The sequence below is a fragment of the Canis lupus genome, chromosome 18 (genome assembly GCF_048164855.1).
Source record: "Canis lupus baileyi chromosome 18, mCanLup2.hap1, whole genome shotgun sequence".
Taxonomy (NCBI): Eukaryota; Metazoa; Chordata; class Mammalia; order Carnivora; family Canidae; genus Canis; species Canis lupus.
Genome location: NC_132855.1, coordinates 54,086,425 through 54,103,736, shown reverse-complemented (window position 1 = coordinate 54,103,736; position 17,312 = coordinate 54,086,425). Strand labels below are relative to the sequence as shown.

At 40.2% G+C, this 17,312-nt stretch overlaps 1 protein-coding gene across 5 annotated transcripts in view; it reads left to right on the top strand.

The window, feature by feature from the left end:
• Nucleotides 1-202: 202 nt before the first annotated feature.
• The window catches only part of UBE2H (ubiquitin conjugating enzyme E2 H), a 109,130-nt gene continuing 92,020 nt past the window's right edge, over nt 203-17,312 (top strand). Inside the window, exon 1 of one of the 5 annotated variants that reach the window (XM_072784553.1) lies at nt 203-715. In XM_072784553.1, the coding sequence (XP_072640654.1) occupies nt 663-715 (53 nt within the window). In that variant the 5' untranslated portion in view covers nt 203-662. Of the gene's footprint in view, nt 716-1,067; nt 1,208-17,312 lie in introns of those variants that run through there. The other 4 variants (XM_072784554.1, XM_072784552.1, XM_072784550.1 and 1 more) reach the window with 4 other exon arrangements.

Below are 17,312 nucleotides of genomic sequence, written 5' to 3'. Positions count from 1 at the left end.
GCCATTCTTTACTATTATCATTTATGATGATGATAACGACACTGGCAGTTGAGCGATTAAATGTGGGGGTGGGGGGAGTTGGGGGAGGGGGCACTGGGCTGGGAGGGCAAGAGAAAGAAGAACTACATCTCCCAGAACCACCCGGGAGAGTCCACGCCGCGGCGGCGGCGCCCCACCCCTTTCGCCAGCCGGGCCCGCCCCGCCGATGACGTCACAGAGGTGACGTCACGGCGCCCAGAGCGAGGCTGGGGTAGAGAGGCCGCCTGAGCAGGAGTCGTCCGCTTGTCGTGGAGGCTGCTAGGGAGCCGGCGAGAGGGTGAGCGGGCGAGCAGGCGAGCAGGCGAGCGAGCTAGAGCAGGCAGCAGGGAGCGACGCGCGGCGCAGAGTAGCGCCGGGGCCGGGCCGCGGAGGAACCCACAGCCGGAGAGGGGCAGCCCGAGCCGGGCGCCGCGGGGTCCCCACCCCCACCCGGCCGGACAGTGCCCGGTGTTCCCCCGTGCGGGGGGCGGCGGCGGCGGCGGCGGCGGCTGACGGGACCCGACAGGACCGCGGGGGTGTTGCCACCTCCACCGAGGAGCCGGGGCCCGGGGCCCGTGATAGACGGGCCGAGGAAAGGAGAGAGGCGGCGGCGGCGCAGGCGACGGGGAGGCAGCGGCGACACCATGTCATCCCCCAGTCCGGGCAAGAGGCGGATGGACACGGACGTGGTCAAGCTGTATCCTTCGTGGAGGGGGGATTCGGGCTGTCAAGGGGGGGCGGTGTGGGGATGCCCCGGGCACCCCCTGAAACCCAGGCAGGGGCCTTGGGGCACTCCAGGCCACTGTCCGAGGCTCCCTTCCTCTCCTCCCTCCCCCCCACCCCCGTGCCTACGGCGGCTCCTTGGCACCTCCCAGGAGCCAGGAGCCAGGAGCCTTTTCAGCTCCCCCTTTATCTGCAGCACCCCGAAATGTGCGTTGTTCCTCGCTCTTCTGCACCCCCCTTGCCCGTGACTTTCCTCCACGACATTTGGGTTCCCGAGACGGCCTTTTTTTTTTTTTTTTTTTTTTTTTTGCAGGACCATCCACCTCTCTTGACCACCGTGCCCACCTCGGGGTCTCTCCTGTTTGCTCGCTCTGGATTTAGGGACTCGTGATAGAAATCCCCGAGAGTGAAGCCTTTCTTCCTTTCTTGAGATGCCTCTGTTCCCTCCTATGCTTCTTGAACTGGGGTAACTCAAGTGACCTCCTTTATCCCTAATTCCTTTCTATATTAGGAAGAGTAGTCTGCTCAGTGCCCCCTGTTGTAATAAAGAGCTGAGTGTTTTAAATCAGGGACCCCGGTTAAGCTTTCTGGTCCCTCGAAGAACCTCACCGTTTTTCTTTTCACTGACAAAGCCTGTCCCACCCATAGTTGGATGTGATGAGGACCCCCAGGCCCTCCAGCAAGCCACCCTCCATATTGTGGTTATGACAGCTGGGGGAGGGTGAGAAAGAGGATCTCCTTGACAAAATAGCCCCTGTATTAGCCACTCGAGCAAACTCCCTCTATGAGGGTAAGGTTCTTGTGGAATAACTGCCCTGATTTTACCAAGTGACACCCTTTATTTTCCTCCCTCCCCCCAACTTTATGTACTCTGGAGGTAGCAGTGGGAAAGCTGTAACTGATAAGGGCCCTTCAGGCAGTGGTTTTGGTTGGAGTCCAGACTGATTATTTCATGACCAGCTAGAGAAATTCGCGAGGGTTCCTGTGACAAATCGAGACAATTTTTGAGGGGTAATTTAGAGGGTTGGGGGGGGGGTGAGGGGAGAGAGAGAGAGGAAATGAGCCCAGTGTTCTGAACAACTAATCCCTGGGGAGAAGGGGAACCGGGGATGGGGAGTGGTGGTGTGTGAAACGCAGTTAAAAAGTCCTGTCTCCTGCTTCTCTTTCTCCCTCACCCCCATCCCCCCACCATTTCCCCCGTTGCAGGGTTTTGTTTATATAACTCAAGTTGTTTGGCTAGATTCTTCAGGTGAATTCCTTCTTTCTTACTTTTCTTACTGTCTTTGATTGGACGTTTTCCCTCTTTTCAGAGATTGATGATTATTGTCAACTCAGTTATGGAATTCTCTGAAGTTTTAAAAAAGTAGTTTTTGTATTTGGATTGGAAGTGGGGGATGGGAGGGAAGTTGCCTGGGCAAGAAAAAAATTTTTTTTTCATCTTTTCAGGAATAAGGTGTTTTTCTCTTCACTCAGGAAAACTTAGCTAGAAATTAGGAACATTAGATAGACTTCTAAGTTTTAGGGTTTGAAGTTTACAATTTTGGGGAGATGGGAGAGGAGATTACAGAGAGGAGCAAATAATATGTGTTCCAAATATGTGTCTAGGCACAAGTGAAATTGACTCTTTATGAGCTGTTTGTGACTGTGATTGAGTTTTGTAAATGTGTGAATGATCCCAGTAACGCTGGCTTTTCATATGGTTGCAGGAAAACTTGTAACTGTGGCTGTGTGTGCATTTTACACAAAGCAGTTTTGGGTTTTATTTTTGTTTAGAAACTAGGAAATGACATGGTGGCAGAATCTGAGTTATTTTTATCCTGAATTGAGAGTTACTGTCACACCTAATGCAAATTTCTACCTAATGTTTAATTGGGATGGAGGTGGAGAGAGAATTCCAGCTGTTTCTGATCAATGTCAGAGTCTCAAATTATATACATCTATATTTTTAGAAGATTGAGGATAAAGGGTGAGGCCTAACTTGACCTGATGCCTTTTCCATACAGTGCCTTTTGTTCATTTAGTAGTTGTGGCATCTAGAATGATTACCGCATTTAGGAGTCGGAGTGTGGGGGGTTGAGAGGGAGAGGAAAACAGACAAAGAACAGCAGGGTGTCTTTCTCTTTTTTCTTCCCCTAAGTGGCTTATTTCATAGCTTATTTTTAGTAGAAGATGAAGAAAGGCAAAGATGCATTGGCCTTCTGTTCTTTCCCCACCTTCCTCCTTTCTGACAAAAGAAAGCAGAGGCGCTTTAAAATCATAGATCTCTGAGATAGGAGGACAACAGACTCGGGACTTAAAAGCCAGAGGTTATCTTTGTTTCGTATTTGTTATTTTCTGGTCTAGCATAGTTTGGAAGTTAAAATTTTTGCATTTCCTTTTGTGTGTGCATGTGTGTTCTGGGGATGAGAGATTTTGTGGCCTCTTTTCTCTGCTGAATTAATGTTAGTAGGCCCAAATGGAGCCAATAATTTTTGAGCAGGGTATACTTAGCAAAAGATTTAAGGAAAATTTTTCCAGCCCATTAAAATTAGTACAATTGTGTGAAAGGGCCGGGGGTTGAAAATGAAAGATGGTAGAGAGGAAGTAGAGATGGTCTGAAGGAATGTACTTGCTTTTTGCCCCCTCAGTGCCCCTTGATGATTTCTTTGGTTTGGAGGCCGATAGCTGGTTTCATTGCAATCTCCTGTTTCAGCCCATTTTTGGATGTCTCCTGAGTGTAATTATGCCACCACGATTTATAGCTTGGCAGGGAACCTATATAGTAGGAAAGTAGCAGTGTGGGGGTAGGGAGAGAAGGGGATGTGTAACTAATTGGCCACTGCTTTCCACCAGCTCTCTAGGTTCTTTCAGAGACACTGTCTCTGGTTGTTGTTTGGAGTCGGTGATATTTCTTTTGTGACGGGTTGGTAGGAGGAGAGCTGACTCTCAAGTTATGCAGGGAGTGAGTGTTTTGCACCGATGCACTTAATAATCTGCTGGGCGATTATGTTCTGAAACTCTGACTCATTCATTGTTTCTGTTCTGATCCTTTGCTGAGGGTTGTGCAAACCTCTCCAGGAGCCTAGAGACTGATGTACTGACTTTTGGGCCCTGTAAGAATGTGTCCTAGTCAAAAAACTTAACAGCCCAAATCCTGTGGAATGGTCGTGGATAGTGTGGCCATTTGTTTGCAAAGTCAGGTAGATTGGTCATATACTGTGCTGTTCCCAGGCTGGCAAGCGTTGAGGTTTCCATCTCTGATTATTTAGATTGTCTGAGAACTGGGACTCTGGTGACCTTAAAGCGTGATTTGCCCTAAAGGAATATCGGTTTAAGTTCTCCCTGGTGGAGGAACAAACAGCTCAGATTACACGGGTTTCCTAGTTGGTGGGGGTTACTCGTCTCACCCTGTTGCACAGCCTGGTGATCCTTTTATCTGTGAACCAGTGGCCCCTGCTGAAGGCTGGAGCTGCTTGTTTTGGAAAAGCGTATGCAGGCAAAAGGCCTCAGGCACAGCTCCTTACAGCTCATTGGCTGCTCTGTTACTACCCGGAAAAGGAGGAGGGGTGGAGCTACCAAACAGCTGATGGAGTGTGTGACCAGAGTGTGTTTATATACAAAAGAAGTAGGGGCTGGGGAGGCCTTGTGAGTAGTGTTACAGGATCAAGTGTATTATCAAGGGGTAAAAAGACCAAAACATGATCTTTTAGGCTACAAGAAATAAATATTCAAAGTTAAATCAGAAAAATGAACCTGATAATAATGGAGACTTGGCATACACTGTATTTGTTATTGGTGAGATTTTGGAACTTACTTTATAATACTAAGTTTTCAAAGATTCCCTTTTTCAAAGGGAGTTGCTGTAACTTAAAATAGGATATGCTGCCACTTTAAATGTACTTATGTGACTCACGCAGGGATTCAAAAGTATGGTAGAAATGTCAGTTTTCCCTGCAAAAGCTTGAAGAATGCTAGAAAGGGGCAGTGACTTTTACTAAAGTCATTAACAGCATTAGTGAAATCCTACAGAATCGGGGTGTCTGCTTTAGAGTTGCAGAAGCTTTCGATAACAAGTTCATCCCCCTAAACATTTGAGCACCCTCTTTATGCCAGGCTTGGTGCTAGGTGCTGGGGGTTTAGTAGGGAAAAATTCAGTGTGGGTGGTCATGATGCTTATGTAACCGGTTAAACAATTAAAAAAAAAAATCAAAGTAGAAGCTGTTTATAGTAGGTCAACACTTTATGTATCAGCATTTTGAATAACTTGTATTTACTTTTAGAATTGACTTTTCAAGGAGTAGAAAGGTTAAAATGAATTTATGCTGTGGGATGTATAAGGATATGTATTTCTGGTATTTTAAAGATGTTAAAAATGGAAACAAAAACATTAAAATGCTTAGCTGTTTGTCTTTCACATCACTTTGGTATTTTGTTGTTAATCAGTAGTTATTCTATCCCTAAATCCGTAGTCTTTGTTACTCTTTAATTTGTGCTCAAAGTGTAGGCAATTCTGTAATCTTTTAACTAGCTCCAGTATCAGTTGAGAGAACCTCTGTTTTGCCTTTATTTCCTGTGGCCTCTGTTTTTGTGAGATGAAGAGGTGGAAGGTGGAACAGTTTAATGGTCTTCAAGCTAGAAGTTGAAGCTTTGGCAACTTCCAGTGTTCTGAATTTGTCTTCTCTGCCTAGATTTTGGTGACAAATATAACACACTGGTACTTATTTTTGTTAAGCAGGAACCTACATGAGTAAGCATTCACAGCTTCAGAACATCGGAGTCCTGCAGTGCAGTTCTAGTAAATTACACACAAACCTAAAAATTCCTCTTTTAGGAGGAAAAAAATCTTTTGCAAATGTGAGCCATAAAAGTCCCTTAACCCTGTTTGTGTGCATGTGTTAAAAAGAACCTGGATTTGTTAGTTTCCCAGTGCTGTACAATTTCCCTAGCACCTTGACCTGTGTTTAATATGTGTGTGAACACATGGATATATGTGTGTGTGTATATACACACAGATATATATGAAATTTAGTATCTTGTCACTCTTAATTTTTTTTTTTTTTTTTTTTATGATAGTCACACAGAGAGAGAGAGGCTGAGACACAGGCAGAGGGAGAAGCAGGCTCCATGCACCGGGAGCCTGACGTGGGATTCGATCCTGGGTCTCCAGGATCGCGCCCTGGGCCAAAGGCAGGCGCTAAACTGCTGCGCCACCCAGGGATCCCAGTATCTTGTCACTCTTAACAGATTTGATGATTCTAAGAGTCATTGCATCTTTTGGCATGCAATTCAGGCTTGTAAAGGTGCTTATGGTATAATAGCTTCTTTACTACTACTACTGATCCACAGTATACATTAAAATACTTTAATGAAAAAACTTTTTTTTTTTTTTTTTTTAAATTTTTTATTTATTTATGATAGGCACACAGTGAGAGAGAGAGAGGCAGAGACACAGGCAGAGGGAGAAGCAGGCTCCATGCACCGGGAGCCTGACGTGGGATTTGATCCTGGGTCTCCAGGATCGCTCCCTGGGCCAAAGGCAGGCGCTAAACCGCTGCGCCACCCAGAGATCCCACTTTAATGAAAAAACTTAATTGGATTATGCAAGTAGTAAGATATTGAGGGAAGTATAGGTTACAAAAAGGGAAAGAAAACAGTCACCCATAATTCTGTCCTTTAAACAGTGGTTCCCAAACTTGAGTGTGATCTTAATTACCTGGAGGGTTTGTTAAATTAACCAGTTGCGGGGGGGTTCCAGCCCTGGAGTTGTCTGATTCAGTGGGTCTAGAGAACTTGCATTTCTAACAAGTTCCCAGATGATATTGATGCTGTTGGTTCAAGGATTACACTTTAAGAACCGTTATCCTCAAATATTGACCCTATACTATTTTTTTCTTACCAGTCATCTCTGCTCCCCTCTCCCCATATATTATTTTCAACCTGTTGATTATACTACTGTATGTGCCTTATTTTTGCTTACTACTTCTTGTGGCTTCTTTTCCCCCATGATTAAAAGTATGAAACATAATGAAGAGGTCATGTAATATGCCATTCCAGTCCTGTGCCATTGATTTAATTCTTTGCCATTTTTCTGTGATAAGATTGAAATTAACATCTTGTGCATAAGGCTTTTCTTGTATTTTTGGATTATTTCTGTTTTCTATTAGATCAAAGAAAACCATTTGCATTAAAATTATTTTTTCTATTTTCTTCTAGATCAAAGAAAGTAACCATTTGAATTAAAATATTTAATTAAAAATCTTGAGGCCCCACGCTCAGTGTGCTCTCATTTTGTTCTGTTGGGTTTTAGTTGGTGCAATTTCAGCAGTGAAGCAATCAACCTGTCATAGTGATGACAAATGAGTTCTGATCTCTTTGTTTTAAACTTTGTGTGTTTGAGAGAGAGAGAGAGAATGGTGATCCTTAAGGACACTTTTGTACTTCTCAAAGTGCCTACTGTGAGTTGGTAGATTAAATATATTACATTTGTGATTAGATCTGACTGGCAAGAGCTATAGAATTAGTTTTGGTATCTGAAATTTTTTTTCCTTTTGTTTTTTATTGACATATAATTGGCATTACTATATTTAAAGTGATAAATTAGATAAGTTTTGACAAAATACCACCCAAGAAATATTAACACAGTCAACCATTGATCTAATTTCTGTCACTATAGATTATTTTGCATTTTTTGGAGTTTTATATAACCATATAGTATGTACTTTTATATGAATTCTTTTATCATGTTTTGAGATCACCATGTTCTTTTTACTGCTGAGTAGTATGTCATTGTATAGCTATACCACAAATTGTTTATACATTTACCTCTTTATGAGTGTTTGGGTTATTTCTCGTTTGGAACTATCACAAAGCTGCTATGGATATTTTTTCTCTTGGGTAAATATATAGGAATGGAATAGTTGAATCATGGGGTAGGTATAAACTTTGCTTTTTAACAGGTAGCTTGAATTTAATTTGACTATTTCACACAGTTAAATTGTGACATTAAACTGTGGCTTCTGTTTTGTATTTTAAAGGAATCCCATTCAATAATGTGATTCTGACTGTCGAAGCTAGTTTTGTAACTGTTTTTCCCTCTCCTCCATTCAGAATTAGTGAATTGAATTTTCATGTGGAATATTTTTGTTTTGTGGCCAGCCCTTTGACCTGGTACTTCAGGAACTATGGTCACAAATAACTTATTTTTGCATTTGTTTGGAAGACTATACTTTTCTGAAAAGATAAACACACTTTTTTATTGAATGTACCCTTTCTTTTTGTAAAGTATTGATGAGAATTTTTTTTTTATATTAGTTTTATTTAGCACCTCCAATTACATATATAGCAGTTTAAAAATACTGAGGTCGGGATCCCTGGGTGGCTCAGCGGTTTAGCGCCTGCTTTGGCCCAGGGTGCGATCCTGGAGTCCCGGGATCGAGTCCCATGTCGGGCTCCCGGCATGGGGCCTGCTTCTCCCTCCTCCTGTGTCTCTGCCTCTCTCTATCATAAATAAATAAATAAATCTTTAAAAAAAATAAAAATAAAAATACTGAGGTGTAGGACTTCTGTTGAGGTCTGAATAGTATCTTCAGTTTTCATATGGACTAAATTCAAGAACCAAAATGGCAACTTAGTGGCAGAACCGGAAACAGATTATATATTTCCTTAATATGTTTTCCTGGAATGTTTTTTTAAAGTTAATTTTTAACAAAATAGGATTTTTTGTTTTGTTTTTGCCTTTTAACTTTTTGGCATTTGATGTAAGTTATTTGATAGGTTGATAGACATTGACATAAAGAAAAAAAATAGATATTGCTTTGCAGTAGCTATTATTACATTTTTTTTCTATTATTACATTCTTATAAACGACAGTCATTTGAATTTATATGTAGATGTTTACATGCATATTGCTTTGACAATTAGTATTACTGGCAGCTGAAACTTTTAAGTTGGCTAACGAAAAAAGATAACTGCCTTTCTACCTGTTGGAGGTTGCAGTTGATGACACTTTATTTGGTGGAGAGACTTGATTCAGTCCTCAGACACAGGGACGGTGCTCTGAGCAGGTTTATTAGAGTGTGTTACTTTCACATTGCCAGTAGTGCAATATAGAAACCTTTTGAACACACAGAAAAATCAGTGTGTACTTTTTGAGAGACTGTTGTTACATTAGTGATTTTCTGGTAGGGTGGGAGGCATGGTGTCTTAGCAGAACTGTTATGTTTTTATGCTTAGGTACTATTGTATTTTCTTCTTTATACCTCACCAGATGCTTGCAAAGGGTGTCTGGTTTTTTGCAGGCTGGTGCTTGTGCAGTCTGCTCTGCCTGGCAGAACTCAAATCCTTTAAGAGCCAGGTGGTGGAAAGCCTTACAGGGCAGCTATATGCGGATGAGGGGTCTTTTTTGCCTTCTCCTGCTTTTTAGCCCATCTAGGGTGTAAAGTAGGAGGTTTGTACAGGTGCTGTTGATCTTTCGGCCTGGCCCTGCAGAGAAGTCAGGGAGGAGTAGGAGTCCCCATCTCCTGTGAAGGGGAGAGGCTTGGCTGGACTTTGTCATCTTCTGGAAGACAGACATGGCTGTCGCTAGGCACAGAACAGGTACCTGGGCTGTAGCACTTGGAGGGACCATATTTAGGACTTAGAATATTGCTTAGTTGATTGGGAATGGAATCTTACATCTTTAGTTCAACTTCTTGGTTTCTAACTTTTAGGGAGGCATTATGTATAAAAGTAAGAGAGATTCTCTACATGTGAAATTGTTTTTTTTTTTTTTTTTAATTTTTATTTATTTACTTATGATAGTCACAGAGAGAGAGATAGGCAGAGACACAGTCAGAGGGAGAAGCAGGCTCCATGCACTGGGAGCCCGATGTGGGATTCGATCCCGGGTCTCCAGGATCACGCCCTGGGCCAAAGGCAGGCGCCAAACCGCTGCGCCACCCAGGGATCCCTGAAATTGTTATTAATGTTGTAAATTACAGTTTTCTTTTTAGCATTAGGCAAAATACTTCTTTTTCCACGTATCATGTTTTTTTTAATATATCATGTACACTTTTCAAGGTTTCTTGGATTATAAAATCTTAGTTGAGGTAATATAAATAGATCCAGAGTGTACCTGGTTCGTGTTACCTCAGAAGCAATTGGGTTACTACCCAGCTTAGTGAAAATAAATTTGTTTTGTCCAAATGGTGCCAGTATAACTTTGGTTATCTGAATATTGTTTTTCAATCAGATGACTTTATGTTGCATAGTTTCAGGAAGGTTGATTAATTTAAAATAAAAATTTGGGTTAAAAAAAATTTTGGGTAAACTTTTCCATTGTGGTTACCTGTAGAAAGCTGATTCAGGGGATCCCTGGGTGGCACAGCAGTTTGGCGCCTGCCTTTGGCCCAGGGCGCGATCCTGGAGACCCGGGATCGAATCCCACGTCGGGCTCCCGGTGCATGGAGCCTGCTTCTCCCTCTGCTGTGTCTCTGCCTCTCTCTCTCTCTGTGTGACTATCATAAATAAATAAAAATTAAAAAAAAAAAAGCTGATTCAGTTAGAATTGTGTTGGTAAGAGATCACTAGGTATAATAATATAGTTGGTTATATTGTTTTATGACCTTACAGACTACTGAATGTTTAGTACCCTTTTGCTAGTCTATTTATGTAAATCTTTTTTTAAAATTTTTTTAAAATTTTTATTTATTTATGATAGTCACAGAGAGAGAGAGAGAGAGAGAGGCAGAGACATAGGCAGAGGGAAAAGTAGGCTCCATGCACCGGGAGCCCGATGTGGGACTCGATCCTGGGTCTCCAGAATCGCACCCTGGGCCAAAGGCAGGCACCAAACCGCTGCGCCACCCAGGGGTCTCTATTTATGTAAATCTGTGTATAAATTAGTAAGTCTGCTTGGCAGCACAGCCTGAAACTACATAACCCTTTTTGTTTCACTCCAAAGGAAAGAAAAGATTTACTTTTTTATCATTAACAGTCACTTTTATATGGCCTTTATATATGGTCCCACAGCTGTGAATTAATATCTGGTCAGGCCACTAATTTAAACTAAGGCTTTTATAATGAAATCATTCCATGATGTAGATCTTGGAGATTTGGGGGCCTTATTACACATTATATTCACATTCACATATTCAAAGTACATTAAAATGTAGAACATGATACGTTTGATAACAGAAATCACCGATCTTGGCAGCAGCAGTTGACATTATTAACTTCTGTTAATTTTATCAATTCATTCAGTTCACTACAGCTACCATCTTCACAATGAGTAAAGGGAAAAAAAACTGTTTCTTGCCCCTCTATTCATTTGTATCCTTAGAGATTAGAAACAAAAACAAAAACAAAATACTTTTAAGTCAGATTTGTTTTATGGGTGGAAGAAAGAGAGGAAATAGACCTCTGAGTGTGTTCTTTAGTCTGATTGTCTGGGTTGCTGCGCATTTCTCCTGGCAGTTAATAAAGGCAGGTCTTGAATGCTGTCTTTGATGATCAAATGACATATATTTGAGTATACCTGTATTGAACCATTTATATATTTGAGAACACTTATTTGCTTCTGTCTTGTCTTTCTATAGGCTCTTGAATTAGGATAGTTAGGTACCAGATTCTTTCTATCCTTGAGTAATTAGTGTGGCATTTCCTTTGAGATTTGGCTAAAAGTTTTATAGCTTATAGGGATCCCTGGGCGGCGCAGCGGTTTGGCGCCTGCCTTTGGCCCAGGGCACGATCCTGGAGACCCGGGATCGAATCCCACGTCGGGCTCCTGGTGCATGGAGCCTGCTTCTCCCTCTGCCTGTGTCTCTGCCTCTCTCTCTCTCTCTCTGTATGTGACTATCATAAATAAATAAATAAAAATTAAAAAAAAAATAAAAGTTTTATAGCTTATAAACCATGATATATCAAGAAGACTATTTGTAGCTCATCAAGACTATAATTTTATTCCATATATTTCCATTTGTATGTCTGTTTTTCTGTTGGTGTTTCTCATTTACACTTTGACTAATTTCTAAAAATTGAACAAAAGGTTTTTTTTTTTTTTGAACAAAAGTTAAACACACTTACAGGAAAGTACAGAAATAAACCTTTGAAGAAAAGCTATTTCTAGATCCTTTAGTTATCTTACACAAGCTTAACCAGAAGTAGTAGTGAAGCCAGGTCCTTTTTTCTAGGAGTTTGGAAATCAGAGTATACTTGACCTAGTTCATTTTGTGCAATTCGGCAATTATTTATCAAACTAGAACTTAAGCTAAAAATACATTGTAGTTTACAACTTTGCTGTGTCCTCTGAATGTAAAAATAGGCTATGCCTTAGATTTGCTTTAACTCTGTTTAGTGAAGTCATACACAATGGAACTTGGCACCTGAATTTTGTGTTCTTATACTTTTGAAGGTCCTGATCTCTCCTTGCCTCTGAAGAAGTTGGTGTTTCTAAGCTAGTTTATATAATCTGGTCAGTGTTTCTGAGATTCAGAAACTGTTGACTCTATTTTCTTTTAATAAGTCCTCAAGGTAGGAAGTCTAGAGATCTTTATCGCCCAGCATTCTTCTGTGCTCTCTGGCAGGGTAAATGGGAGCAGTCCCCCACCCCCGTGGGAACTTATTCCCAGGATTAAGTTCTTGCCCATTTGCATTTTATAATTCAAAGAATGACTAATGAAATACCATGTTAACTTGTGCGTATGTCCATTTTTGGGAGGTGACCTGGTTATGTGCACAAGCTTTTGAACTGGATTATCTTAATTGACACAGATACATGTCTTATCTTTCCATTTGCTTAAAGGGTAATAGAATTAGAAATTCTGTTTTTTATAGAATCAGAAATTAGTGTATGATTTGTATGCTTTTAAATTGGGGCTTTTATTCATTTGAATGAATTGGATAAAACAAGGATTTTAGTCTGTCAATTCTGGCTGTTTTATTTCTTAAATGTCATTCCTACAGTATTTTGTCAGCTCTAATCAAGTTCTGATGACACTTTATTATTTAAAGTTAAATTTTATTTAGTTTTTTAAAGATTTTATTTATTTATTTATGAGAGACACAGAGAGAGGCAGAGATACAGGCAGAGAGAGAAGCAGGCTCCATGCAGGGAGCCCGATGTGGGACTCCATCCAAGGACCCTGGGATCACGGCCCGAGCCGAAGGCAGACGCCCAACTGCTGAGCCACCCAGGTGTCCCCTAAATTTAAATTTCAGTAGATATTACACTTAGAAAGATTTTAGCATTTTTTTTACTTGGAGAAAATCTAGAATGCAAATAATAGTATTACAAAGCAATGGTTGCTTTCTGAATATAAGGGCTCTTTGAGTTGAGATTAATAATTGTATTATTTCTAGTCAATATCTTTTGTGGCTTTAATGGTTTGAGAGATACTAATTCTTGGCTGTACTGTTTCAGATTAGGAGAGTAAATTCTGGTAACTTTGTTTTTATTATAGATATCAAAAATAGAAGCCAAAGTTGAATTAAGGAGCCTATTTTTCATTCCTGACTTATTTTTTTTTAATAATAAATTCATTTTTTATTGGTGTTCAATTTACCAACATACAGAATAACACCCGGTGCTCATCCCGTCAAGTGCCCCTCTCAGTGCCTGTCACCCATTCACCCTCACCCCCCGCCCTCCTCCCCTTCCATCACCCCTAGTTCGTTTCACAGAGTTAGGAGTCTTTATGTTCTGTCTCCCTTTCTGATATTTCCTACCCATTTCTTCTCCCTTCCCTTATATTCCCTTTCACTATTATTTATATTCCCCAAGTGAATGAGACCATACAATGTTTGTCCTTCTCCGATTGATTTACTTCACTCAGCATAATACCTTCCAGTTCCATCCACGTTGAAGCAAATGGTGGGTATTTGTCGTTTCTAATAGCTGAGTAATATTCCAATGTATACATAGACCACATCTTCTTTATCCATTCATCTTTCCATGGACACCGAGGCTCCTTCCACAGTTTGGCTATTGTGGACATTGCTGCTAGAAACATCGGCGTGCAGGTGTCCGGGCGTTTCATTGCATCTGTATCTTTGGGGTAAATCCCCAGCAATGCAATTGCTGGGTGGTAGGGCAGGTCTATTGTTAACTCCTTGAGGAACCTCCACACAGTTTTCCAGAGTGGCTGCACCAGTTCACATTCCCACCAACAGTGCAAGAGGGTTCCCTTTTCTCCGCATCCTCTCCAACATTTGTGGTTTCCTGCCTTGTTAATTTTCCCCATTCTCACTGGTGTGAGGTGGTATCTCATTGTGGTTTTGATTTGTATTTCCCTGATGGCAAGTGATGCGGAGCATTTTCTCATGTGCATGTTGGCCATGTCTGTCTATGTCTTCCTCTGTGAGATTTCTCTTCATGTCTTTTGCCCATTTCATGATTGGATTGTTTGTTTCTTTGGTGTTTCATTCCTGACTTATAAAGTCAGTTTTACTATTTAGTAGTCATACACGACAAATAGAATTAAAATAGTATAGCCAAATATCTTAGTTAATCCTATTTATGAATGTCAGAGTCCTAGAGAATGAAAAATGACATTAGGCAAGTTTTAATATAAACATTCTGGTATCTTTTTACAATAGTAGATTAGATGGCATTGCATTTAAATTTTTTGAGGTGTCTGAATTGTATGTGACCTGTCAATAATTAAAAAAAAATAAGCCCTGTAATAGTGTCTGACTTATGGAAGTTTTTATCAGCATAGAATGACAGCATGTTGTTCCTTACAGAATTTTGTATTTGATCACCTAAATCATTTTTTTAAAAATATTTTTTATTTATTAGAAATACAGAGAGAGAGAAGCAGGCTCCATGCTGGGAGCCTGATGTGTGGGACTCGATTCCGGGTCTCTGGGATCACACCCTGGGCTGAAGGTGGTGCTCAACCGCTAAGCCCTGGGGGCAGCCCACCTAAATCATTTTTTTAAAAGGTAAATTTAGGGAATGGGAATACAGTTGAGTAAAAGGATATGTCCAGAGCCAGGATAGGATCTCATGAGAGTTTAAAGCAGTTCAGTACTTGATATTTTACTTTTCTGTCTTTTAATACTCTCTAGGTATTTTGAAGATATATTTTGTAGAAAATTTTGTTGCTAACCTTTTTTTTTTTTTTAACAAGTAATCTTTATACCCAACATGGAGCTCAAACTCATGACCCTGAGACTCATTCTCTATCGACTGAACCAGCCAGGTGCTCCATTGCCAACATTTTTATTGATATTTAAACTCTTGAGTGTCTATAATGGATCAGTTTGGATCCATGGTATAGTAATTTTAGTTATTGGTCTCAAGATAGCTAAGCATGTATAAAAACTTTGGATGCTTAGTTTATTTTATTTCTTCTATTTGTTTTTTTAAAGATTTTATTTATTCATTCATGATAGACATAGAGAGGCAGAGACATAGGCAGAGGGAGAAGCAGGCTCCATGCCAGGAGCCCGATGCGGGACTTGATCCCTGGACTCCAGGACCGCTCCCTGGGCTAAAGGCCGGTGCCAAACTGCTGAGCCACCCAGGGATCCCATAATTTTTTATTTTTTAAGTAGACATCACATGCAGTGTGGGGCTCAAAGTCATGACCCGGAGATCAAGAGTTGCATGCTCTACCAACTGAGCCAGCCAGGTTCCCCTGGATGCTTAATTTTTTAAACGTTGAGATGAAAGCAAGCTCGGGAAGTAAGCAGCCTTTCTCATTTCCTACTGTTTTTGCCTTAATGTTTGATAGCTTTTTACTTTTCTTAGATAAACTTTTAATTTTGGATTTATAGAAAAGTTGCAAAGAGTACAGAGAGCTCCCGTACCTCACCCAGTTCTAGTTACCTCTATGTTATTTTATGTTGCAGTGACACATTGGTCAAAACCAAGAACCATTGTTGGTTGGTATGTTACTATAAACTACAGACTTTAGTCAAATTTCACTAGTTTTTCCGTAAATGTTCTTTTCGGTTCCAGGATTGAATCCAGGATACCATATTACATGTAGTGGTCATGTCTACTTAGTATTCTCTAGTCTGTGACAGTTGTGTGTTTTCTTGTTTTATTTTATTTTATTTTATTTATTTATTTATTTTTTTGTTTTCTTGTTTTATAGAACACTGGCAGTTTTGGAGGACCGGTCATGTGTTTTTTTGGAGTATTCTTTAGTTTCGGTTTATCTGATTTTTTTTTTCCCCTCTATGATTAGACCTTGTAATAGTAAAGGTATTAAAATTGGTTAAACTCACTGTGGAGTTTTGGAAAGAATACCACAGAGGTGAAATGCCCTTCTCATCACTAATGGGGTGTGTGAGAGACATACCTAGGTCCTTATGACATCACAGGTGATACTTGCCAGGTTTTTCCTATAAAGTTACTATTTTTCCTTCAGTATTCTATTCTTTGGAAGATAGTCACTAAGTGTAGCTGACATTCAAGGAGCCCAGAGAAATTAGGTTCTGCTCCTGGGAGGAGTTACTGTTTTTGATGGATGTGGGTGTGTGGGTGTTTTTTTGCTTTGTTTTTGGCTTTCTAAAGTTTTGTTTAATTCATTAAAATTTTTTTATTTAAATTCCTTCTTTGATGTGGCCTCTTCCTTTAATTGTGGAGTTTGTTTTGTCAGTCTTCAAGTTGATTTCTGGGGTATTTAGGATGATTTGATAGTTATCTAATTATGTTCTTGGACTGAGGTGAACCTATGGTCCTACTTTGTTGCCATCTTCCTGGTCCTTGTTTTTGACTTTTGATTGTAATGTATTAATTAGTGCATTAATCTAAGTTGTTACCTTCTGTTCAAAAATTACATTTGATTTTGAATGAAGTATAAATTGGTAGGCCTTTTGGAAACAAAATAGGATGTAAATATATGAGGATGTGGTCTGGGAGCACACAGATTTGTTGGATTTGTTTATTTAGCAATTTGCATGGCAGATTTAACTTTCTACATTTGGCTGTTTTTAGATCTATAATATTTATATGTGAAAATGAAGATAAACTTAGAATGAGCTGCAGTGGTATTAGTTAAAATCTTCATAAGTCAAGGAATTCTATAATCTTAACAGTTTTAGACCAAAATGAGAGTTTAGGGTGGGGAATGATAAAATGCTATTATATTCTGCATGGTTTCTTGTTATTAACCAGTTACATAATTAACTCATAAGTGAGAAGAATATATTCTTATCAGCTGCTAACTCAAGCAGAAGATCATTATTTTGGCCCATAGAAACATTTTATTCTAAAAGGAATGCATTTTCCACCATTTTTTATATCTTTTTTTCTTTTTTCTTTTTTTTCTTTAAAGTAGTTCTATTTGTAGTTTTGATGAAAATCTTAATATAATTGTAGTTGTCAGTTTTAACCAGAAGTTCAGTTATTATGGGAAGATTAACTATGTAGAACTTCACTTTTTCTTTACTTCAGAATTTCCTAAGCAATTCAAGCTTACTTTTTTTTTTAATTTTTTTTTTTATTATTATTTATGATAGTCACAGAGAGAAAGAGAGAGGCAGAGACATAGGCAGAGGGAGAAGCAGGCTCCATGCACCGAGAGCCTGATGTGGGATTCGATCCCGGGTCTCCAGGATCGAGTCCTGGGCCAAAGGCAGGCGCTTAACCGCTGCGCCACCCA